The 27,643-nt window shown below is 38.4% G+C and overlaps 1 protein-coding gene across 1 annotated transcript in view; it reads left to right on the forward strand.

The window, feature by feature from the left end:
• The window catches only part of gab2 (GRB2-associated binding protein 2), a 62,386-nt gene extending 36,906 nt beyond the window's left edge, over positions 1 to 25,480 (forward strand). The window contains exons 3-10 of the mRNA XM_057350949.1: positions 14,281 to 14,512; positions 17,175 to 17,749; positions 19,443 to 19,537; positions 20,027 to 20,306; positions 20,648 to 20,738; positions 22,073 to 22,175; positions 22,288 to 22,410; positions 22,597 to 25,480. Of these exons, the coding sequence (XP_057206932.1) occupies positions 14,281 to 14,512; positions 17,175 to 17,749; positions 19,443 to 19,537; positions 20,027 to 20,306; positions 20,648 to 20,738; positions 22,073 to 22,175; positions 22,288 to 22,410; positions 22,597 to 22,740 (1,643 nt within the window). The 3' untranslated portion in view covers positions 22,741 to 25,480. The remainder of the gene's footprint in view (positions 1 to 14,280; positions 14,513 to 17,174; positions 17,750 to 19,442; positions 19,538 to 20,026; positions 20,307 to 20,647; positions 20,739 to 22,072; positions 22,176 to 22,287; positions 22,411 to 22,596) is intronic.
• The last annotated feature ends 2,163 nt before the right edge of the window (positions 25,481 to 27,643 follow it).

Genomic DNA, 27,643 nt, shown 5'->3' on the forward strand with positions numbered 1-27,643 from the left:
ATTACAGTTTTATTAGCATGAAAGCAAGAAGTGAAATATCATCACACTTAAGCCCCGTTCAGACAGCCAGCGACTTTGTCACTGTGTGTCGCTTGTCTCTTGCCATGAGATTGTTAGGCCATGTTCACACTTGACTTCTTTTGTGAAGTCATTATAATCCTATGGAGTAAACCGTGTCTGAGAGTCCTGAGCGCTTTTTTAAATGCCAGCGCCAACGTCTTTTTCTGCAGCTCAGATCGTCTTTTGAGGTTGAAATAGTTCAACTTTTCGGAAAAAACGCCCTACGTCAAGCACCTTTTCATAGCTAACCAATGACAGAGACCTGTCGTTTCCATGACAACATGCAAGGAACGTGATTGGTCCAGATGGCTCAAGCTCAAAAAAATAAAATGGCGACCGAAACGCCCGTTGGAGCATAGTTTTGTATAAATGTAAGTTTAATTTTCACTTTCAATAACTTCTGATCGCATTTCTAGCGAGAAATCAGTATTGTAATTTTTAAATATGTGATTGGTTATTGCAAAGACGCTCTCTGTTTATAATTCAAATAGATTTCCGTTACGCTGCCTATGAAGTCTGTCACTCTAAGCTGCCTTCGTGTTCAAATGCTATCTTTGAACATTGATGGCTGATATTTGAAATCATAACGCTGCGAGCGTTTTTTTTTTTTACCAAAAAAGCGCCATTGTCAACATTTTCTTGTCAAAAAAGATGTCAAGTGTGAACACGGCCTTAGAAGGCGTTTCTAGCTTTGGTTGCTTTAGTACAGTTGAATGCAAACACTGCAGTAACAGACGAGAGATGGATGACGTGAGCTCAAATGTTTTTATTCCTATTAGTCGCTTGCGAAATTCGCTTCTCATTTGCATAAAGTTGAAGATTTCTCAACTTTTGCCGCTTGACTTCCTGTCGCCAACGGTCGCTCGTGTCGCTAGGCTACCTTTGAAGTTATGCCGTCCTGTCGCTACCTGTCGCAGGCGGTCTGAACAGGGCGTTTGGCAGAAAGACTAACAGGAAACGGTTAATGAAGTTGAGTCACCGTGACATTTTTAAGATCTGTTTATTTAAACAACTTTGGATTTTTGCCCAATGACCATTGGGCGATGAGATCACCTGCTCAAAAATAGCAAAGTTATCACATTTATGTCACTGGCGAAATTAAAAGACGGATGTGATATTCTTGTGTGCGTGGTGAGCTCATAGATCTCTATGTAAATCTGTCTTAGCCACCCGGAGCGGATGAAAGAGAGTTAAAATGAAAATGGAAAGAGCAGAGAGCCTCTATCAATCACGGTGGCGTTTACACCACTGAGCTCTACAGAATTCCAGCTATTCCCGCCCCGGTGAATAAGACACCTGGCTCCACATGATTAAGTGGATGGGAAAATGGCAAAATCCTGTATACATAATCCTCTATGTTTAGCAATGTGCTTAAAAACCTGTGGCCTCTAGCTGTGAATGTGCATCAGATATGTTTAGCCTTGGTGCTTGTGTGGGACATTATAGGTTCTGTTCCAACTGTGTGGAGTTTTGATACTGTTTCTTACTCTGTTGTCAATAATTTCATTCAATAATAATTGAAGGAAATTGGCAAGAGCCCAGATATTAAGTATAAAAGTGTTTAATTGAAGCTGCGTCTATATCACCAAATAAAAAACGCAGGTTACGTTACGTTAAAAATAAAAATGCAGGTTACATAATTACAGTAATGTAATTAACATCAGACTGACATAAGCTGCAAAATCATACCTGACAGCTCAACTGTTAAATCATTTTTATAAGCTTGCCATTGCGAGCTATGGCCCAAAATATTGGTATTGGTAAATATGAGCAAAGACATTTTTTATAAAAGTCCAACGTTAACCAATTGAAAGTGGGGAAATCACATAATGAAAAATGTGGGATGAACAGGATAAACAGTTTGCTTGGGTGCAAATATATAACCAATTCAAAAATAAATATATAAAATATGTTTACACACATATACATAAATATATATTTGTACAGTGTACAATTTTTAATTTTACAGAATTTACAGTTTTATTTGATAGAATTTTCACGTATTTCTGAAATGTGGTAAAAAAAAGTCAAATTACAAAAATAGACTGCAAGTCGGGTTTAGATAACATGAAAAACATTTTCCTTTTTTATTTTACAATTTTAATTGTAATTTTTTTTCTGGTGCCCCAGCAGTCTGAATACTACAGTTTTAATGCTTTTTCATTTATATTACTAGGATTATAAAAGTTGTTTTATAATTAATGTTATTAATTAAAATTGAAACTTTTTAACGCTCGAAGTTAACTTGCGGTCAGTGTTTGTTTATTGGTCTATATAATATAACAATTTATGTTAATATTTTAGTTTATATTTTGTAATTGTAATAACACAATCTACTCTACATGCACTCTGTTGTTATTAATTCTTTGCGGAGGTAAGTTTTACCGTAAATTAAGTTTGGGCAACATAACGTTTGTTTATGTTGTTGCCGCTGAAACCGTCTATACTAAAAAAAAAAAAAAACATTTAATTAATAATAATAATAAGTACTAAGAAATAATATAACTTTAACTGTAAAACCAAATTCACTCAGAAGGCAGAGCAATGTTTCTGTCTATATTATCAAGTGAAAGGTCACGTCAGAATGAGACTAAGCAACGCACAGTAATCAAGTAAACACAGAGGGTGTTCTTTAATCCAGATTAAAGTATTTCCTCTCTCCAAGACACATGGTGTCACAATCAGCTTTCTCATTTTACACTGTTTACATTTCATTCACGAGCTTATATTCTGTCAAAACACACTGTGTGTGGCATAAGACTTTTCTGTCTGTTGATACTTTCACATAAACAGTTGCCTTTTTTAGTTGCCAAGTTTCTCGATATGCACTTGTGTTTTAAAGCCACAGTTTTAACCATTTCCTAGCTTTTGTGTTCCTATTTTCTTATATTTTATCCATGATGATTAATTACCCCTCGCCAAACAAATCCAAGCGAATTCTGTCTGAAGTCGGTACGTCACCACGAAGCCCTTGCGTTTTCTTGACCAAACAAAAGGGAAACGAGGAGATGAAAAAGGGTTTGTTCAAACAACGGGAATTGGAAACAAATAAATATCTTCTGGTGACGTCAGTCCCATTAGATTATTACATCTGTTTGAAAGCTTAATCACAACACATTCATTGTTCAGTTAAAATTGTGGGATTGTTGACTCATGTAAAAAAGTAGCTTCTGGTTTTCCTATTTGAAGATGCTATGCCAGGTGTCAAGATGGCAAGTCGCGAAACACTCCCACTCCTCATGCTTGAGAGTACACTGCCGACTGTGGTTCCTGTGAAATTACTGTTCCCTTGACACAAATGCTTCCAGCTCTCTGCTTCACGAATCGACTGTAGATCATGTTGTATATAATGTGAGGTTGCTAAGATGCTGAAACCATAATGAGATCATCAAGACCCGGCCCAAAATGCAGTGAATTTGAGACCTAAAGGTACAGTTTGTAACAATTTTGTAGAAAAATATCTAAAACCACTAGGCCAGTGTTATATATTTTGTTGAGCCGAGTACTTACAATTTCTCAAATGTTTCCAACTACTTGTAAATCGTGTGACACGGGCTGTGCAGTCGCCTGTCAATGGCGTCATATCCGCGTTCCCCTTTGTTACCGCCTTTACTGACGTAGAAACCGCATGAACAACAGTGTCGTGGACAAATGCGGAAGTAGTGTCTAGCAAGCCACTAGCTTGTTTGGAGCTGTCACTTATTTATGGACCACAATTATACACAACATTGATAAAACTTTTATTACTTTACCTCCTCCGCTAACATGATTTCTCGTCCCCGTCTGATTGATGGCCATCAGCGGTGGAGTTGAAGACAACAGATCACAATCATTCCACGCTCCTTCACAGCGTCATCAACCTACACCATTGTTGTTGTTTTGATCGTGCGCTCTCTAGCGGCGGTTTTTCCAAACTGTAGCTTTAAAGGGATAGTTCACACAAAATACAAATCTGTCATCATTTATTTACGCCCATGTCATTGAGACTCTTTCTTCTGTGAAGCACAAAAGAAGATTTTTTTGAGAAATGTCTCAGTGGGTCCACACAATGGAAGTCAATGGGGGTCAATGTTGTTTGGTTACTAACATTTTTCAAAATATCTTCTTTTGTGTTCTGCAGAAGAAAGAATGTCAGGTTTGCATGAGGGTGAGTAAAATATGACAGAATTTTCAGTTTTGGATGAACCATCCCTTTGAATACTCTAGCATTAAATATTATTATTGCTAGCTTTAACTTAAAGTGAAAGTTCACCCAAAAATGAAAATTCTGTCATCATTTACTCACCCTCTTGTCATTTCAAACCTTTATGACTTTCTTTCTTCCACAGAACACAAAAGAAGATATTTTGAAGAAAGTCGGTAACCAAAAAGCAATGGACCCCATTCACTTGTATTGTATGGACACAAAACCAATGCAAGTGAATGGGGTCCAGTTACCAACAAAATATCTTCTTTTGTGTTCTGCGGAAGAAAGAAAGTCATACAGGATTGAAATGACAAAAGGGTGAGTAATTGATGACAGAATTTTTATTTAATTTTTGGGTGAACTATCCCTTTAAGGTTAACATACAACTGCACCCACAACCCATTCTACTTCCTTAATCTGATGTGAAACAGGCCATTGAAATTAATATTCAAGAACATGCAGCAGTTAATTTCATAATAGACTCCAAACCACTCAAGCAAATTGGTCAAGTCTCTGAATTCTGGTGACAGCTGTATGACGTTTCCACCATGTGTTTACCTCATAGCTTTAGTGCATACAGCTTGGCCAGTAGTTTCTGTAGGAATGAAATCATCCCAAACCGGATGATTTATCAGATCTGACGAAGAGCTTCTGTCCCGCCAATTGATCAGTTGCTGAGGGGAATGGATGTTGCAGTGTGGTCACATGATTCAGGCTGCATTGGCAGGGGTTGGGGGCAGTGTTATCCTAATGGCGAATCCTGGAACATGGCCCTCATTTTGCTCCGTCTCTATCCCTGTTATCTAGTTTTTTCGGTCTAGCTCCTTATTGCTGCATGCGTTGTGGATATTTTTTATTGAACTATAATCCGCTGACAGGCATGAAGAAGGGCAATTCCAGCGTTATGGATGTGACATTTTGAGTTAAAACTTGAAATCAGAAAATATATTTATTACCAGTAATTGAAATAACGGTTTATATTTTACTAAACCCCTGATGATAGAGTCCAGACATCAGAAAAATATCAGTCTATGCACGAGTTTTCTATTTTTAAAAGGGAGGAAAATGTATGGGTTATGGATGTGACAAATAGGACGCACGTTTTTGAGAGACAACATACATTGTAGGATTTCTGCGAATTAAAATGTACAAACCAGAAGCAATAATACCCAATAAATAGAGAAGGGATGCCTCTTTATAGGACAACAAAATAGTTGTTGTTTTTTATTTAAATTTTCATGTGCTTGTTTTTGAGGAATATGGACCGTTATGGATGTGACAGTTCACTTACCTGACTATGCAAAACTATGCTTTAAAAACAAAAAAGTGCTTTAAAAACTAAGACTTCACATGAGTATTTAAACCACCAAATATTAACGTCGGTATGGTGAAAACCTTTGGGAAAGCTTGATTTTTCTTCTTAAGGTTGACGTTTGCATGGAATTGCCCAGATTTCAATACCCTGTTGGAAAAAAACAGATCATATGACTTTAAGGTGGTCAAGCTGATTTCTTTCTGGCCTGAGGGTGGTCTACCTGCCCTACTCAGCTTGATCAAGATGGTCTACCAGGTCGACCCCAGCACGACCAGCTGGTATTCCAACTCAACCATCTGATCAACCATCTGGAGCAGCGTGAACCAACTAATGACCATAAATGTCCATCTTGGACCAGCTAGAGACCAATTAATCCAGCTACCATCAGACGATGGTATCAGGATATCCCACCGGGGCATGTGTTGCATGGCCGTTCAGATCGTGCGGTAATGATACTCTGATGATACCCTTATTCAAATTAACAATGGCTTTACTACAAATAAAACCTCAAAAATATGGTTACCACTCTTTTACTATAATATAACCGTGGTTAAGTTTTGTTAGGGTATGGACAGTGGTGTTTTTAGACCTTTGCTTTGTGGTTGATAGTGTATGGATAAGTATGAGCAATAGCAGTTATATAATATAATACAAAATGGTGCTGCAGAGATGTTCCTGGTCATTGTTAAATGGATGGAGTTATAGTGTTAGTGACAGATAAGCACATGTGGCCCATACACCAGCACTATTGTCGTCCCCTGATAAGCCGTTCCATTATGCTGGAGTAACCCCGAAGTGACCAGAGATGCTATTAAGTGCTGACGTCAGTCTCATTTAGGAAAATGGATTCTCCCAATTTAAGGAATGCAAATGGTTCCCGGCATGCCATTTGGGATTTACGTATTATTGTCTGAGTGTCCATGCCGAGAGTATGGGACCCAGGAGACAATAGTGGCTGCATTGTCTGGACGTAGGTTGTGGTGGAGTCATATCTGAAGTCATTTTTCTGGACTCTACCCCCGAAGACACGATTCCTTAAGTACTGTCTTTCTCTGAAACCTTTAGCAGAATTACATTTCCCTTTTAACCAGTCAGGCATGCAAACTAGATCTGGGAGCAAAAAGTGAGAAGACCCATGAGGAGAGATTTTGCTTTCTGATAATATTGGGAATGTTTTTTAGAGATGAGCAAAAATAAAGAGAAACACAGAGATGAAATGAGATCAAGATAAATGTCTTGTCTCTCTCTGCCTCACTGGTTATCCTAATTTCAGACCCCTGAGACCAGTAAAGTAAAGTAATTGTGTTTGATGGTGACTGCTCTACAGATGAGACAGAACGTGATAAATACACAGTAGTGGCCAAAAGTGATGTCCATCTTTATTCAAATATAGTAATACTTATGTATTGAAGCGTTTGTACGCTTGTTGCATTAGTGTGTTTGGAGTATAAACTGAATTTTAGCTTTATTTTAACGGAGTTTTAGAAATTTAAGGTGTCTTGGCGAAGAATTAAGCACAACATGTTTCACGTGGAAAGCTTATTGAGTCGCTGTAGTCCTGCTGTAGTCAAAAAACAAGAGATTATTAATACTATTAATAACTGATTAAATTGTAGCCAGTGTTTGTTTTATTACCTGTGAGTTTGTTTTTCTATGCATTTTTGTATATTTGAATAAAATACATATTCCCTAATGTGCTCTACTCTAAAAATGCTGGGTTGTTTTCAATCCAGCATTGGGTCAAAAAAGGATAAACCCTGCTAGGTGTATTAAAGGGGTCATATGGCGCGAACGCGTGTTTTTCTGTGTGTTTGGTGTGTTATAAGTTGCCCATGCATGTATTAGACACGTAAAATTGCAAAAATTAAAGTGTCTGAACAAAAGATGTGTAGCGAGGAAGGCGAGACGAGAGCCGTGGGGCAGGAAGGCGGGGCCGGTGGCGTGAGTGATAATGAGTATCAGCTCTACGCGCACCGGTCCCGCATGCCTCACGGGGAGCTAGGGAGCATAAGAGGACGAGCGACGGGACTGCCGACGAGAGAGGACCGGGCCTGGAAATGTTAAGTTTTGTGTTTATGTTTGTGTGGCCAGCAGTCATCCGTGAGGAGCTGCCGGCCTTTTACTTCCGTGTTATTGTTTGGTTATTTTGATTAAAGTTTATTGTTAAATGTTCGCCGGTTCCCGCCTCCTTCCTTCCCGTTTTATTGAACTTTGCTACATTGGTGCCGAAACCCAGGAGGAAGGAGGGACATGCTGTCGAAGAGCCCTCGCCGCCGAGCGGCCTCGCGGTGCTGGGGAGTTCGGGCAGCGCAGACGAAGGACGTCCGCCAGCGGCTGCCCGAAGCGGTGGTGCCGGAGAGAGAGAGCTCGACGGGGGACGAAGACCTCGCTGCCGTGCTCCTGGGCCGAGGTGGGGTGGCGGCCGTAGAGGAGGGAGCGGAGGAGTTCGGGCCGTTTGCCGTGGGCCGGAGCCTGCTGCTGTCCACCGGGAAAAAAGGGGAAGAGCAGGGAACGGACAACTCGCTGCCGGCTGCCCTCGGGGGGAAGCCATCGCCGGCCGCCAGGAGGCGGAGGAGGATCGGGTCGCCCCGGAGCGTACCGCACCACTGCATAGCACCGCGAGGAAGAGCCTCTCGGCTGGGCTGAGGACCGAACGACAGCGTGTCAGGGAACCAGAATATTTTTTTTTCCTCTCTCCCCTCTCTCGTCCCTGTCGCTCGGGGTGCTCCTGGCTCTGTTCTCTCGTCTCGTCGGTGCGTACCCCAGGCGCTGGGGCTCTCAAGGGGGCCCCCCGGGGGGGAGTAAGCACAGGCGCGGTGGTACCCCCCGGCCTGTGAGGGGCGATGGGGGTATGTAGTGAGGAAGGCGGGACGAGAGCCGTGGGGCAGGAAGGCGGGGCCGGTGGCGTGAGTGATAATGAGTATCAGCTGTACGCGCACCGGTCCCGCATGCATCACGGGGAGCTAGGGAGCATAAGAGGACAAGCGACGGGACTGCCGACGAGAGAGGACCGGGCCCGTAAATGTTAAGTTTTGTGTTTATGTTTGTGTGGCCGGCAGTCGTCCGTGAGGAGCTGCCGGCTTTTTACTTCCGTGTTATTGTTTGGTTATTTTGATTCAAGTTTATTGTTAAATGTTCGCCGGTTCCCACCTCCTTCCTTCCCGTTTTATTGAACTTTGCTACAAGATGCATTTTATCTAAAAGCGAATGCTCACCCAGACCTGCCTGAAACGCCTCGTGTAACCACACCCCCACAAATCTACGTCAGTTCGTGGTATGATTTAAGACCGCCCAAATGTAGATGCAAGTAAGATGGGCGTACCTGTCAGTATAATTGCTTTGGAACCTGATGTTCCAAATATGGTAAGAGGCGTTACATTTCCGTCACACGCTTGCAGTATTCGACCAATCACTGCGCACTGGTAAACTGGCCAATCATAGCACACCTCGCTTTTCAGAGTGATGAGCTTTGTAAAAAATCTGCCTTAGTTAACTTTAACCTTAAGTTTTTGAACCTTAAATCGTGTATACACATTGCATTACATCTAAAACAAATTTTAATAATCGTTTTAGCCGTGTCATATGACCCCTTTAAAACCATTTTTAACCCAGTGGTTTTGACCCAACATTGGGTTGAAAATAACCCAGCACTTGGTGCGTATTGTTAGCCTTTTTTGCCAACTAATTTTGTCTAGGGCTACAACTAACGATTATTTTGGTAGTCGATTAGTTGGACGATTATTTTTTCGGTTAATCGATTAATCGGATAAAATGTGATTACATCTTTTGCTTATAATAAGTAAATCAGATATGGGAAAAGTATACACAACTGAACTCATTAGCCTTCTACCAAAATGTTGTGAATGTCTCCATAATTAACACACCTGGTGAGTTGATTCATGTGTGTCATATTAGAAGCAACTGACAATAGTCTCTCCCAAAGTGGGAGCGAGGGGAGGGTCGGCCAAGGAAATCATTTTTTTGTGCCATGAAAAGTGAGATATTTGTCATTCAAATGTAGTGAAGTACAGTAAAAAGTAAACAGAAAAAGTAATACTTCAGTACAAATACTCAAAAAGTGTACTTAAGTACAGTACTCAAGTAAATACTTTGTTACCCACCTCTGAACTAAATAAACCACCAAATTAGGGTATTTAGCCTAATATGTACTTTGCAAAGTGCAAACGCCACAAATTGGGTTTTACTAATATAATCTTTAATTTTGTCATTTAAAACACCTCTCCCCTTTAAACTTTAAAACTGCGCAGCTTGAAGAGATGCATGCAGAACACGTCGGACTTTAAAACTGCACACCTCGCGCTGCACGGACGCACGCACCGAGAGACACGTCTGACTTTAAAACTGCGTACCTCGCGCTGCACGGAGAGACACGTGTGACTTTACAACTGCGCACCTCGCGCTGCACGATTCGTTGACTACGAATTTCATTATCGATTATTATCGATTTTATCGATTAGTTGTTGCAGCCCTAATTTTGTCCAATAAAAACTATAAAAATCTTGTGTTGTGACAATTTTGTACTATACATCTCATATTTTGATGGTTTAATTGAACCTAAAGGGACTTTACTTTTGGCCAACTTGAACTTCTACTTTGCCAAATGTCTTAATAGCAATTTCCAAAGAATTAGTTCTCATCACATATTTGTGTTCCATATAACCATGGTTTGTTAAATGGTAAAATACTCTTAACATCTTTATTTCCTAGTATTTAACATTTATTCAAAACCCAATCTTTTTATTTTTTCTTTGATTTTGAATTTGCATTATGAGTCAAACAACAGTTTAAAGTGCATTTTTCCATGCAAATCTGGCCACAGTTATTCTAGTTTGTTAGGGGTGGTTGTCAGGGTTTTACTGTTGCTAATGTGTATTAGGTGCATTGCTATGTGGTTGCTAAGGTGTTCTGGGTCGTTGCCAGGGCTTTGCAAGGGTGTTGCTAGGCGGTTATTTATTATTGGCCTAAGTAAAAGTAGCCCACTCTATCCCATTTTGGATTGAATTTTGTATTCAGTGTAAATGCTTGGTCACTTTTAGAATGCAAATAGACCCCATGATATGATGGGCAACAGGATATGATGTCATGCTCCAGAGTAGTGAATCTTTATTTTAGTCACGGGGACTAACAGCACAACACACTGCCTCAGGATGTGTCTATTTTACTGCTATGTATTATAATAGTATGCCCAGATCCTCAGTATGCAAAAGCAGTAGGCGACAATACCAGTGGTCATGTGCCGAGACGCCTCTAAAGTCAAGAAGTTAAACACATGAAAATAATCAAAAATACAGAGTTTGCATTATCATGAACAATATATTCAATATTCTTAATAGAATACAATAAACCAACAATGTTCATCTTATTTCCCTGACATGATGAGATCAATGTCGATTTCCCCAGATTTTCCTCTTTCATACCCTATCATGCTGTTTACCATTAGCATCAAGATAATCAAACTCCGCCCGTCGCTGTGCTAAAGTGCCTTTACCTCACCGCATTAGTCCATAATACTTGACAGATGCGAAGCAAAGCCTGTGTCTCAATCTAAACCCCTCATTACCCATCTTACTCTCTCCTTTCTCAGAGGAGGGGCCGGAGTGCACTCCTATCACAAATCAATACGGCAATGGCGGTTAGTGGACCCTGAGCTCGCTGTCAGGGTTGAGCGCATACACAAAGCAAATGGAGAAGTGCCGTCCCATGTAGCTTTGGGGTCCTGATAAACAATGGAGTAATTGAAGACCTTCAGTAGACTCCTGACACTGTGTCCGTGTTCTGAAGACAGCAAGTCTTCTTCTCACTGTGTCTACTTCTGTGCTCTCCTTCCCTCAGGCAGATACTTGACCTTATTTATGACTCAGAGTCACTCCCATCTTCGTCTCAAACTGTTAACATGGACATCACAAAGGCTCGGTGGTCCAGCCTTGCATGCTGTTGGTCCATTTAGTAAACTCTGTAAACTACAAAGCTGCTTCTTAGCATTTTATGGCATTATAGGTCAAACATACATTGTAAAATAATGTGATCGGTAAGTCATGGCAAAATATTCATTCGATACTCATCAAAATAAGTTAAGCAATTTTATCTCGTTTTTAATTTACAGCAAAGTAATTCAGGTAATTCCCATACAAAAATTCCTGGAGAATCATTCTTAAAACAATATGTTAAACCATCTGTTAATATTTTCCTAAACTAAACTTTAATAATACCCAATAAATGGAGAATGGTTGGCTCTTAATAGAACATAAAATATTTATTTTAATTGTTATGTTTCATTTATAAGGAAGAAACAATATGAACGTGACATTACTCTATTATAAATGTGCCTATTCTAAAAGCTGCACTTACCTGACTATGCAAAACATAACAAATGACTGAAAACTTAACAGAGACATTTCACTATCAATATGGTAAAAACAAGTTTTTTTGGCAAGGTTGACATTTGAATGGTAGTGCTCAGCAACTCTAGCCTAAATGTAAGAGTTAGTTTAAGTGACATGTAAATAGTTTAATCCTACTTAAAAAATGTATTTTTAAAGTGTATGCCAAAATTTAGCTTTGAACAGATTTTGATGCAGCATTGCATGTAACTTTAAATAAGACAATCCCACAATGCATTGCAAAGTGTCTGCACATTATTTCGAAATATTGTAATTGTGTTTATGATTACGATATGTGTATTGCAATAGTTCAGGCACATACTCTGACATATGCAAGCTGATCAATAAGCCGTGACATTCTCATAACAAACTTACCTGAGAAGTTCTTAAAGTGACACTCTCAGATTTTCTTTTCTGTGCTGCAACACTAATCACTATCTGTTGTTGTGATGCATTTATTTCACAGAAAGAATGTGGAACATGCAGGGGCAGACTGGGAAGCAAAATCGGCCCTGGATTATTCAGCCCTCCACTACGGCTGCATAACGATTAATCGCGACTAATCGTTTGCAGAATAAACGTTTTTGTTTACATAATATGTTGGTGTACTGCGTATGATAATTATGTATATATAAATACACGTACATGCATGTACTGTATTATGTAAGAAATATGAACAAGAAATATGTAACTTTTGATATGTTTTATATTTATATAATTTATATTATATATTTTTTTTTTTCTTAATATCATGCATCCATGTGTGTGTATTTATAAATACATAATTATCACACACAGTACACCAACATATATTATGTAAACAAAAACTTTTATTCTGCAAACGATTAGTCGCGATTAATCGTTATGCAGCCCTACCCTCCACCATTTTTGTCGACGGGGGGGGGGTTTGTTTGATGGCATCGGCCCTCCACCATTTCTGTCGATGGGGGGGTGTTGTATGTAACGTGTCATTGCGTTACATGCATACGTGTCCGACTCGCTAATGCCTTAGCGTTGCGTGCATTCGCATTTATAATACATCCGTCTGTCCGGCCCAAGCGTCCATACAAACGTAAAAGTTCCGGTACTCCAGATGGCCAGTCCGCCACTGGTCACGGCCGTAGGACTTTGACAGAATGTCCTACCAGTCAGTCTGCCCCTGGGAACATGCATGTATGTTGGTTACATGAAATTGTGTTTTTACATATTTGTTTATATAATTTTAAAATAAATATAAATTAAATTGTATTGTATATTGTGCATTACAGTATATAGCATTAGCAAGTTATCACATATAACATTTTTCCTCAGTATTGGGCAGCCCTACATTGCAGTGAGGTAAAACTGTATATTTTTGTGTCTATTAGACTTCATCAAACTCTATTGAACCAACTTTAAAGGGATAGTTCAACCAAAAATGAAAATTCTGTTATCATTTACTCACCCTCAGGTTGTTCAAAACCTGTATACATTTCTTTGTTCTGCTAAACACATGCGAATATATTTGGAAGAATATCATCAAATAGATCTCATCCCCAATTGACTCCCACAGTAGGGAAAATAAATACTATGGAATAATAAGTATGCAGTACAAGTGCAGTAGGCTGACTTTCCCACCCACTCTCCCCAATCTTTCTCTCTCTTTCTCTATATGTGCATCTTTCTCTCTCTAATCTTACTTTCTGCCCTTCTCAGGGGCTGATCGGGGTGGTAGTAGGAGGAGGGTCATATGCGCTTCCTGGTTTTGGCTCACCGCCTGGTCTATTTTGAGTCGGCAGGCCTGAGATATTTCTTCAGCGGACCCGTGTGGCGCAAATCAGCGATGTCACAAAGAAACAGCCCAAAGCAAAGGCCATGACGTTCACATAGCTGTGCTGACATAGAAAAACAGATAGCGATCGAGGGCCTCGGCACGCAGTCTCCGAATGATTCCTGCTGTTGTTATTTCTTATTTCTTCGCACAATTTATATTGACTTAGTTTGGAAGACTGTTAAACGTGTACATGGATATTACTTCCCAAATCTCTTCATTGATCTGTCCTCGTCTTTTGACTGCGGAAAATGGACAAAAACAGGCCTTCTGTTATTGAACTATACAGATTTTTAAAAGCAGCGTGTTGCACATGGTCAATAAGTCAGATATGATCATATTTCCTGATGCGTTTGTCACATTGTTCAATTTTGCTTGTTTACTTTTTGGTTATTGTCGTTTGTTGACTCAAAATGCGTTCAGAATGAAAATGAAACTGGTTGTTCGAATTCCACCGGTTGTGTTTGTCAGATTCTTAAAGGGTTGTTTTTCTCGTTTCTCCACACAGATGAGAGGTCGTCCGCCACCCACGGTTCTCGATCCTTGGCTAATGACCTGGGCGCCTCTTTGGCTCCTCTGATCGGTGAACGTAAAAGCTCAGTACCCGCCCACTCCAGCCAGCCAATGCTGTTCACGTTCGATTTACCTGTACGACACTCTCACAGTGCTCTGTCTAACAGCGCTCCACAGGACTACCTCTGGCTTCACCAGTGCATGAGCCGCAAGAGTGAGAGTGCACGGTAAGAGCCATGAACTCGTGGTGTCAGTACATCCTGTTGTCATGTTATATATCCCTATACAGCCTACAAACCAAAAACTCAAAGTATGCTTCTCTATTTACATGAATCAGTTTAATCGTTTTTTTTTTAATTAAACAGCAGAATATTTGCTACATTTCCCATGTAAACTGCAAGAAACAATGGTGTTTATAGGTTTGGTATAGGACTGCAATGTATAATCTGATAATGATAATCTGATAATCGCGATTATTTTGCTCAAAATTATAATCGTGAATAATCATGATGATCTATCTTTGTAGAACTTTTACAATTTTACTTCAACATATTTTTTTATATTTATGATTGTTTATAATTTAATATTTAATCATAATAATAATTATTAAATATATTATTATTATTATTATACACTTTTTAATATTATATATTATTATATACTATTATTTTTATTATTTGTAATACATAATTATATTTATTAATAACAATAAATACATGTTTTAGTCTGCTGCTTTTGAACTTCTGCGACACCAGATTTCAAAGCATGCTATCATCCGTCCACTCCACCCCAAAAATGACATTTCTGACGTTATAATAATGAATGTAGAGATTGTTATTGTGATTAAAATACGATGAGTCGTGCAACCCTAGTTTGGTACGTAGCAATTTAAATAAAGTGAGACAATGTACGATTTAATACAAAATGTTAATGCCTATGGTTGAATCATTGCTGTGTTTTAGCGCACTAGAATTCTGCTCATATCATAAGTTGAAGGTTGTCATTTTGTGCTATTAGTAGCCAAGTCTTTTTCAAAAACTCCCTCATATGCCATTGGTTGGACAAAGTGATGACCAGTGATGCTGGGATGTGTTAGTTGGGATGCTTATATATATACAGTATGCAGTATATACTTTTAAAGAAATCAACTCACAAATGCTTTACTTAGTTGTTTCCTCTTATGCATTAATAAATACGGGAATTTAGGTAATGTATAAAAATGACACATGTTCCCTTTAAAGTATTTAAAGGATTGTGACCTGACCTGCTAAAAACAGAAGTTATGCTGTCTCATATAAAAGTGTTTTCTGTATGGTAAAATATACCTTTTTATTTTTTATTAAAAGATTTTGACTTTATCCTTAAAAAATGAACAGTTCATCCTGGCTTCACGAAAGTCCCAGTGAAAGCTATAAATCATGAAGTCTGAACCGCCATCCATCATCTCCTTTGCTTTACAGTAATTCATAGACGTCAGGTCGGCAGGTTCCTGTGGCTGCTTCTCTCTCACACATATTCATCTATACAGATGCTTTCTTTTAACAAGACACTGAAATCTAGAGACACATTATTCTTCATATGAGGCCTGTCGTGTGCTGATGAATGATCTCCAGAGAACAACACATAGATGAAAAATCATGTAATGAAAATTCTGCTGGATATTGATTAACTATTACGGCAGAAAGATGATGTCGCTGATGTCACTGGATTTGTAGTCAGTGATGTGGTGGGTTTGCGGTACAAGTGTATAAAATGCTGTTTGCAAATCTATTGTAACATTTCGCTGGAATTTGGGGGTCACTTTAGGGAAATATTAATGTTAGGCTGTGACAAGTCAAACCTTTAGACTTGACAGCGGAAGCAACCAATCACACTTCATTTTGTTCACCGCTGTGTTTACATTTACATACAGAGTAAAAACGTAAAGTTGATACATCAAGCAATTCTGTAGAATTCAACCAGCCAACTATGACGACTTAGAAACTAAAGTGTTTCCAGTTTTGTAACACATCATACGTTCAGCCAACAGTCCATGACGTCTGACATTGAGACTATAGGATGTGAGCTACGAGTATTCTATATTAAACAAACACATAGAAGACCTTCCTAAACAAATCAGAGGCAAACCGTGACCTAATATTATGTTTGCAGAGGGATTCACTTTCAGGATATGCTCAACAGTCTTTTCTCCTTGATCTTTTTCTCAGCTGTCACTGAGTTCAGGATTACGTCATTGAGTTCGGTACATGAGATCATGAATCAAGTAGGCCTACTAATGAAACCATCAAACCATTCATTTTATCTCTCAAACTCTCTTGAAGAGCATGTAAGTTCAAACCCTGCATAAAGTAAACAGACTCAAACAGAGTATTGTCCCACGAGTACCAGCCATGCCAGTTTTACTGTGGGAATGTTCATGTGGCCAGTGCTCAATACAAAGCCAGTTTTCACTTTCTTCAACATGTCTCATAAACACTCAATCACATCCTAGAAGCTGTCTGCTCAATGAAGACACTCAGACAATGTCAAACTTTCGCACTACATACATCGACAGTCAGACGAAGACAAAGAGAAGCACTGCCCCCGGTGGTCAAATAAAGTATTAGACAAGAATTAACAGCTATCTGTTTTTGTTTTATTATTAAGCCCCGTGCAATTTATTATTATTGTGTTAACGTTTTGGCACGCCAAAGGGCCTGTATTTTTATTTAATGGCATCTTTAACTAGTAGGTTTGTGTGTATACTAGTAATGTATTAGTAATGTGAGATTTTTATATACAAGCGTGTTGGAACTGAATGTACGTTTAGTTCCATAGTGATTTATTTTACAAATATATACAGTATATATCATTATATAAACTAACCTATTTATCCATTTTTCTCCATAGGAGTGCCAGTTTCTCACAAGCGTCCCGCAGCAGCCTGTTAGTGGGCAGTGATTCTGCGGTTCAGAGACTCACTCATGGCTTCTCTCACTGTTTGAACGGCATGGGCGGACAGCTTCACGGTTTCTACAGTCTACCCAAACCTGGCAAACATCAGCAGCTCTCTTCACGGACAGACACACGGGATGCCTGCTACGTCCTGCCCAGAGGTTACAGCTCTGAAGAGCAATCGGAGCTTGACTCCGAAGACGTCTACATCTATAAAACCCCCTGTAACACTCTCGCCGCCCCACACGCCAATGAGCAACGGGCCCTTGATAACTATGATCTACCCAGCATTCCCGGTTCTGTCTACCAGATCCCTCGCACGTTTGACAAGAACCACAACGCCCTTTTGCCATCCAACTCTGACTCCACAAACGCGCCCCCACCCAGGCCACCCAAACCCAGCCAAGGCTCAGAGACGCAGTGGGCCAGCCCGCTGTCGACAGGGGCTCAAAACGGTGATGTAGCAACAGTTTCGGTGATTCCCAGAAGGAACACGCTGCCAGCAGTGGAGAACATCAAGCTTCACAGAGGTATATGATCATCTTGTTTGAAATATTATCTGCTGTTCTCATCTCGCCTCATTTCTTTTTTCTCCCGCCTTCTCTTCTCATATCTTCTCTTCTAAATGCTTGATCTGTACTCTATATTTCATCAACGGTTTAGTAAAATTAATTGCTTAAACCTAAAGAAATGTTAATTGTCCACTTCAGTAGGACACATCAAATTTGAAGTGAAACGCTTCATTTTTCATTCGTTCATTCTATTTGGTTTTATTTTTATTTTTCTGATTATTGTTTTGTTCTATTCTGTTCTGTTCTGTTTTGTTCTTTTTCATTTTATTTTATTTTTTATTCTGATTCAAATTTTATTTAATTTTATCATTAAGCCCTGGTACCAGAACTGTTTAATTATATTTTAAAACCAAATAAAAAAACGGATTTGTAAAATAACTAAAATATAGTAAATGTAGATTTTTGTTTAATTTAAGTTGTCACTCAGCAGAGACTTTTTAGGTTTGCATTTATTTATTATTAAAAACATATTTAGCATAAATATGTGTTTTTATATGTAATAACTACTAAAGGATTGAGATAGAAAAATGCATGAAATATTCCAATTTCTCTATGAAAATACTTTTATATTCCTGTGATTTTAATAGCTTATGTATTGATACACCAAATGCTTTCCATTCACTCGTCTGGCATCCCTCATTCATGTTTTTTTCTGATAAATTTGTGCATCTGATTTGAAACCAGTAGGCAATCTGGTCAAGGTTTATTCTGATCTGCAGGCAGGCTAATGAAATTCAAGCTGTGCAGGCCGCCCCAGAATGCCTTGTTCCGGCCTGATAAGCAGTGGAAAAAATAGCAGACACAATTCAGTGATTTCCTAGTGCCTCGGCAAGGCCAGACTAGTGTTTGTAGGAACAGGAAGTGACTTTTTGACCATACTATCCTCATTCCCACACCTGTGCCTGCTCGGCAACCTGTGTTGGGCAAGTTACTCTGAAAAAGATTACTAGTTACTAATTACATATTCAACAGTGTAATTAGATTACTGTACAACTTACTTACTCCAAAACATATTTAATTGCTTATTACTAATTACTTTCTATATCCTACAGAATTATCAACCTTGATTAGTTCAGTGATTCAAGGATAGACATGAAACCGCTCTTTTAATTCATTCAAATAAATAATATGAAAATACATAAAGTATTCTTATTAACTGACCAGGGTATACAAATGTGAGGACACATTAAAGCATGCATTTTAAAGTTAGACTTGATGTCAATTCCACTATTGCACACACATATATTACACACATTATTTACTTTAATTACATCAGAAGTAACTGTACTGAAATTACAGCAATATAAGAGTAATCCCTTACTTTACTTTTTCAAGGGAAAAGTAATATAATTACAGTAACTAATTACTTAGTAACTAGTTACACCCAACACTGTCGCAACCATGTTACCAGAGAGGCAAACTGGGAGCTAGTGAGGAATAGGAAAAGATTGCCATCACATGTGTCCCGCATGTAAATAATTTTTGGTCACCCACTAACAGAATCCAGGAAATGTATTTATTAACATTTTTACATAAATGTTTTCTTTTCCGTTCGTGGCGATTTGTGACTTCTGTGATTTTTGGACTGCTTTAAATTTACTTTGCCTGTCAAAATAAAATGATTTTTTTATATTTATCAAATGTATTTTAGGGTCCTCCTTTGAGACCGGCAGCCACCAGCGGCCGATCTTCAACAACTCCGGTCAGTCTGTGGAGTCTGTGAATGATGGCTTCAGCTCGTACTTGGTAAAGCATCTTCTCTCGCATTTCCAGTTCACATTGTTCTCAGAAAACATCCATTTTTGTCTTATAACTACATTTGAGTTTCATTTGAAAGGGTTACATACTGTATAAAGAAATCGTGTTTTACCACCTCAGGCCCAACCAATGCCCATGAACAACCAATTGACTTAAAACAAAAACATTGTTTATTCTAAATTTGCATGTTGCAGTTTCCTGTTTTGAATGCGGCTATCTATCTTGTATTGTTTATTAGCTGAACAAAACATTAAAAGTCATATGTCTGCCTTGTAATACACACAAGTGTCCTGTTAATTATATCCATAGTGAGTCACGGGGACACAAATGAGACATTTCCTGAAAATGACCCCATAACTCACAGAGGCCGCAAACTGACAATAGCAAGTCTATTCTAACTACGGCAGAACAAATGGTGTGTGTCACGATCTTGGTCTGAAAACTGTGTAAATCGTATTGTTCTTCTCTCCTTTACAGAGAACTAAAGCCCCATTGACCCGCTCCGACAGTGCCGGTTCTGAGGATAACTACGTGCCCATGAATCCCGGCTCCTCCCCTCTCAGCGCCGCCCTGGCTGACAGTCCTAAAAATAATTATATTCCCATGAGCCCAGGGCCTCACCATTTTGATTTCCCAGGATTCTCAGCGACATTGCCGGCCAGGAAGGGCAGCACAGCGTCGCAGTGTCTCCGACCTGGCCGCCTCAGTGACGTTACGCCGCCGCCAATCAATCGCAACCTTAAACCCAACCGGACAGGTGGGGGCACTGTCTATACATCTCATGTCAAGCTTTGATTTTTTTACATTGTGCCCTTATTTTTTCTATAGCAGTTGGGGCAGGGTAAAGTACATGATTCCAAATGCAAATACAAATGTATCGTTTCTGTGGAAAATAAATAGATAAAATCCTGGCCACTCACTTTTTCTCCCCATTCATAAGAACGACCAGTACATTTTCTCCCATCGAGTTTAACAAAGGAAAGAAAGTAATATGGGTTCAGAATGACATGAGGTCGAGTAAATAATGACAGAATTTTTATTTCTGTGTGAACTAGCCCTTCAAATAGTAAAGCAGATTTTTTATGTCTTGGTTCACAGCAAAGCCGACACCTCTTGACTTGAGGAACAATGGCATCATTGATGAGCTTCCCTTCAAGAGCCCCATCACCATGTCCTGGACCAGACCCATGTGAGTGCTGGAGACCTCCCCTTTAGAAAAGAATAGTTTTCTTACAGTAACACTATAAACAATTCAAACATCCAGTCTACACCAAAAGAGAGAGGTGGGTCACAACAAGCATAAATGGATATTATTACATTTAACAAAACTTTATATACTGCAAGAATAGCCATGTTAGGCATTTGCCGTATAGCCCAAGGGATCAAGATTTGACTAGTTAGCATGATCCAGTTAGCTCCTGCTGGTAGATGCTGTAACTACACCCTCTGAACCGAAAAAGCATCTTTCTCCAGTGATGTCCGTTCGAAACTAGTACTGTATTTTCTGTTCTATAATATTTAACTATATTGTTGTTTTACCAATGCCAGTTTTCTTTTAAAGGACCTTTTTAAGGTTTTAAGGTTTGATGTCAGCTGCCTTTCAACAGACAGTTTCAAAGCAACAACATAACCAAACGTTACTGTGCATGCATGCGTTTGTGGACGAAACTTAACCTCCGGTACACATCCGCAGAGTATAGAGTCCCTGTAGATTATTTCTTATAACAAGCAAAAGAAATAGCAAGTAAATGGCATTAGCTAGCAAGTTAAAAGTATGTCTGGTCAGTATTATTTTGAGTTACCAGTAGAAAAAAACATTACTTGGCTAAACTTAAATGCGACACAGTTACACGACCCATTCAACAAATTGTTTATTAAAATATATATATATACAATAAATTAAACCAATTGTTCATTTAATACAATTATTATACAATCAAATATTAAGATAAATTAATAATAATATAAATTAAACAAAATGTATTATGTAAATGTAAACTATTTATTTAAACAATAAATAGTTAGTTATATTATTAGCCACTAGCCAGACGGATAAACAAACACAGTTGGCTTCGGACCAGGTGCGTGCGTCTGATAAAACCGTCTGAATCACATCTTAGGTTAATTTCTAGTTTAGACGTACTTGTCGTTCCATGAGCCAATCAGCAATGTCAGGATATAGTCACATGCCATTTACAGTTCAGGTGATTGGCTCAATTTGTGAATTAGTGATTGGGCAGAAATGAGTGCCCACAAAGTCCTTTTAGGGAAGTCGGGGCACTCCACCAACCTGTTAAATACTTAATGCGCATTTCTGAGAAGAACATAAAAAATAGACTAAAAGTATAGTTTAATTTAAAATAAGTATACCAATAGCACACTTGAATAAAATGACCTTTTCGTAAGTGTCGCAATCAATTTTTTATTGAGTCGTAAGATGAAAGTAATGATAAAATCCAGAATTCCTCTTGTTTCTGTACTAATTTGCTTTGCAAAAATGATGTACCTTTCTATATTGTACAGGCCTGTCATGAATTCCATGTCGTCCCAACACTGTCGGCCCATTTCCACCCAGAGCATCACCAGTACTGATTCGGCAGACAGTGAGGAGAACTATGTGACAATGGTGAGGACTTCAGGTTTACTGTAGATCTCAACAAGACTATCTTCCTGTACCTCATGGCTCAGTGTCAGCCACCTATTTCTATACCAACGTGCACATTTTTCACATTTTACAGCAAAACCCAGCATCTACCTCCCCAGCAATGAGTGGTACCAGCAGTCCCGCACCCAGGAACTGTGGGAATGTGGACTATCTGGCCCTGGACTTTCAGCCTGGTTCTCCTGGTCCACACAGGAAGGTACACCATAACTGAAGCCTTTATAAAGTCCGTCAGGACATTAAATCTAATATGTAAAAATAACATTATTCAAACCTGTAAGAGATATTGCCGGGTTTTATATTCATATTCCTCACGGACACATCCACTTACATAATGATGAAATCTGAATCAAGTGCCTGAATTGCTGATTCGTCTTTCTCACAGCCGTCCACCTCTTCAGTGACCTCAGACGAAAAAGTGGACTACGTCCAGGTGGACAAAGAGAAGACGCAGGCTCTTCAGAACACCATGCAGGAGTGGACAGACGTCCGACAGTCAATCGAGCCGGCGAAAGGCATCAAATCTTGATGAACGTTCAAACACTGGCAAAGGGTGAACACAAGGGTGTTCCACCCTGTTACCCACAAAGCTCTCATACTGTTACACCACGATTTGGAAAATATTTGGAATAATCTGGGACAATGCGAATAAGATGGATAAACTGAAGCCATAGATCCAGTCTTTCAGGGACACAAACACAACAGAGCCTTCAGGACGGTCATGCCGCGCATGTCAGACATCTCTAACTTTTGAAACGTTCTGTGCAAACTCACGTTAGCTGCTTGCTATCTGTACGTGACCTTAAGCAGGGATTCTTAAATAATTTACCCATGTGATATTTGACACACGGGACATCCAAAGGTTATCTGAATCTATTTCATGATGGTTTGCTTGCAAATTTGGATTGTCTGTTGGTTCAGAAAAGGAAAGAGGTAGAGTCAGCAATCCAGCAGTGGGTCCAGAGTCATTAAAGCTAGAAAGAAGTTTTTCAACTTCGTTTTTTAACTGAACGATATAGCAAATGACTAAAATGACCCTTTTTACATAGCTGGTCTTGTTGTGCATGATTCAGCAACTGAATAATTATAATAAAATAGTTTGTCTTTGGAAATTTGATCAAAAGGTAGCTCCGACTTTCCCTTTGGCTGACATCATCGCCAAGCCCTATCCTACAGTTTTTGTCTCTTTATATATCCATTTTTCTCTCTTAAATACATCAGATTATGTAAGTGATCAGGATCCCATTCTCAGCAATATGCTGAAAAGGTTAAAGATAAATTACTGTTTGGTTGTGGGAAAAATAGTTTTAAATAAACAGCAAAGCTCACTTTGGATTTTAGAAACCGTAAAAAATAAAGCCCGTTAGCTTGACACCAGATATCATATTAAAGTACTTAGTGAGCAATCTATTTCTTTGCATGCAGTATGAATGGGAATAATGTGACTACATGAAATGAATTGAAGTCATCCATGTGATCTTTATTCCTCAACCGTGACGCTTCCCTGGCTGTCATTACAGAATAAGCTGGTCAGTTATAAAAGAAAACAAATCAAAAGCATACGCAAAACCTCAAGAAATGCTCTATTCATATAATAAAAAAACACGTACTATGTGTTTATATTCTACAAGCCAATGTTTTTATTAGCTGACAGAAGAGAGACATATACTGTATGGATAGATTATTCAAAATCGCTCGCAAGTGTTTCATGCACTATCAGTAAGAAAGGTCAAAGAAGCAATACTGACCTCATTTCCTTTCAAACTGGCTGTGTAATGCAAGTAGCTATAGCTGTAAACAGCCGTGGAAGGACAAGAATGTGCGTGTTGCCTGTGGAGACATTTGAAACTACTGTGTACAACAGTGCCAATTGTTTCGAAATGAGAATGCTGAGTATTATTTAGTATCTTGAAAATTATGCGTTAGAATACTATAATATCACAAATCAACGTTAAGGAGATGCCCTAAAATAACATTTGAATAAAAAGCGCTTGAGCTTGCTTAAGGATGAAAAAGATATGCATAGTGATATTTGATGAAACCTCAGAAAAGCCCATTATTCATTTCCATTCAGTTGAGAAGACTTTGTCATTTCATTTCATATTTTATGGTGGGCTGGGACCTCCAATACTCAGTTTCTAGCAGTTTGGGAGACTAATTTTGGCTCTACATCATTTCATATTCTAAACGCCATTTTGTATTAATTTTACATATGAGATTGTGAGCGGTCTGGACTCATTGGTAAATACGTAAACAATGTGTAGATTGTTAGATCCAGATCCTTTCATGTGTTCAGTGGATTATTTAAAATGTGCATTACAAGACTGCCATTATTTTAAGCTGTTACATTTTGGTGGACTGGTATCGGCTGGTTCATGAACATTTTTAAGTGAACGGAAATCGGTTTCTTAATGTGTTTTCTATTATGAAAATAAAATGTAATGTATTGTTATGGAAGATTTCTAGTAGGTGAATATAATACGTGTGTGCCAGCTGTTGTAGATTTTGTGCTGTAGTTTGTAAGGGGGACTTTTAAAGCAGGTCAGGAGAGAACAAACTGAAAACAAAATGTTGTTTATTGAATGGAGTTTTGTGGAAAGCGTTTATGTTCGACTCTTGGTCGCATGTGAATTAATTTATTAATTTATTACGTGTTTTGCAGGTGAACGAACGATGTAAAAAGAATGAATTTGTGGCTCTACTAACGTTAATTTATGCTATGTGTCCTGATTTTGTGAAGCATTATGCCAAGCAAAGCCAGTAAAATGGTCAAATGTGGTACATTTGTGAAATCCATTCCTTTTTTGGTGTTCTTGTTGTTGTTGTTCAATGATACTATACTAAAAAAAACTGAGTGGAATAAATTGCAGTGCGAAAACCAAAGGCCTTTTATCAAAGAGTAAACAATTACACTTTATGTAAATATATTGTATGAAATGAGACCTGTTGTGTGGGAATAGCCTCTGTTTTTCATTATCAATTGCAAACTGAATGACATTCACAAAAAACACCATTGATGATTGTGTCGTAAGATTTAAGACTTACAGTTTTAAGAGTGTTGCTTGTGTGTGTACAAAACAATATTCAAGTACCTACAGTAGGTGTACAGCGAGATCCCCAGGAGGTTCAATATCAACATTTTATCAGGGCAAGTCTAGGAGGGTTTTTTTCACACACATGTTGGTTTACAAAGCTTACAACAAGGTACACCAACATCTGTTGCTAGTGGTTGCTAGAGTACAGTATTCTTGGTGGTTGTGTGATGGTTGTTTGACAGGCTGAACTGACTCAAAAGAGATTATCCCCAAATCTCTGTGATAATCTGGTCTCTTGGGTCCCTCATAAAATTACAGGATTTCACTGAAAAACACCTGGCATAGATGACCACAGGTTGTATTATTTATGTACTGTTTAGTAAATCTAAAATGAGATGCTTTTTCATTTTTGTTAAAATACTAAAATTCTGTTAATAATAATAGTGATGATGTGATAATAATAATAATGATTATAACAATATTAATAATAATAACATTATTATTATTTTTCAAAAATCTGAAAAAGTCTGAAAAAGAATTCAGCTAATACCAATCAAACTGCATTTGGCTTGTTTTGATTAAGTAAAAATAACTTACACAATAAAACACAATTAAAACGTGATCATAAATAAAAAAAACCTGTTTGAAATTGCAATTAAAGTCTTCATTTGCTCCTGGAATGAGAACAGTGTAAGCAACACAAAGTTTTGCAGAGTTGTTTTCCTATCCTTTCGCAATTAACAAGCCAATCAGTCACAATTTTCACAAAAACACAATTTAACTAAAGCACTTGCGCACCCATTGCCAACAAAACACAGACATATGACTCCGTTTCACTCATCGCATGCGGTTCATGTCCGGCATCTTTTAGCTCTGGGACCGCTCCATCTATCAGTTTCAAACAATCTCCAAATCCAGCGTTATATAACATTCCTCACCGAAATGCAGTGAACAAACAAACACAGCTGAACTTCGCGAACGCAGTGCTCTCTTTCTCCAGATGGTTGATGTGTGCGCATGCTCTTTCTCCCGCTCTCCCTGGTTGACGTGTTGGCGTGCTTTTCCATGAGAATTGTCCAATAAGGGTCTAAGAAAAGGTTGAAGTACAAAATTTGATACGGATTTTCATGTTCGAAAAAAAACTTTCCAAAAACCTATACGAACGCTGGGGGAGTGTATCGAGCACAGAAATACTACATCATACGTCCAACTCTTTTTTTTGCATGAGAAGACAGCATGTTTAACATTGTAAAGAAGTCAGAATGCATGAAACACAGTTTCAGAATGTGTCAAAGTTTCCCCAAAGTTTTCTCCACACAAACTCCACCGGTGTCTGTCAGCCCTGCTCACGCCAAACACTGCCCTTTCCCGGCCTTGGAAAATAAATTAGCCGGTGAGTGGGTTCACGACCAACACAAACACATGAACCACAGTACAGAGTTGTAATATTACTCATTCATTAACAAACTATGAAATGCTCCTTCATTTTTAAGCCGCGTCTGCTAAATTAATAAATATAAAGCGGTCGGCCTGCGTAGCTCAGCATCAAGTCAAACACACCCAACGTTAAACGATTCCAAGTTAAAACCGATGGCTGTTTTTGTCGATGGCTGTCGAGAACTTTATTAATGTGAGCAATATCTATATCAAGTGTGTATGGTGCAAACAGCTGTCCCACATCCAAAAAACGAAATTAAAACGCATTTGATTTTATTCAAATCTTACATGTTTCTTAATACTCTATAATCGATTGAAAAACCCACAATGACATTTAAAATAGAAGTAAGCTTAATGTATAAAAGTGCTTCTGCTGTATGTGCTGGCTGAATATGTGCAGTAGTTATGCATGAAATTATTTTTTTTACCATAAATTGTTGAAAGTCTGATTCAACTGAGCAAATTAAATATTGTGGTCACTACCAAAACATTACCATCACAACTGAAAATGTGTCACAACTCAAACATGGGATGTTTTGTAAAAATATTAAATAATCAACTAAGACTAGTGTTTGGTTCAGTGTGTATTCAAACTAATATGAAATCCTTACTAAATATGTAAATGCTATGTAAATGTAAATATGAAATCATATATGAAAGATTGGATTCAAAATAAAACAAATCTCATAAATCAAACGTTAAATTTCTTAAAATTATACTTATTGATTTACCTGTAAAAACGAAAAAAGCACAAAACATATTTACAAGGTCGATGTAAACAAATGAATTAATAGCTCAATACAATCCTCCTTATTGAATTATAGCCTATAATATTGTGTTTCGGTAGTGACAAATTTGTGGAGGGGAAGACTATTCCAAAACTATGTGAAATTACAATATTTATATAAGTCAAAGATATTATTATGAATTAACTGCACAGTTGCTGATATTATACAGTTT

This window comes from Triplophysa rosa, linkage group LG14, assembly GCF_024868665.1.
Source record: "Triplophysa rosa linkage group LG14, Trosa_1v2, whole genome shotgun sequence".
NCBI lineage: Eukaryota > Metazoa > Chordata > Actinopteri > Cypriniformes > Nemacheilidae > Triplophysa > Triplophysa rosa.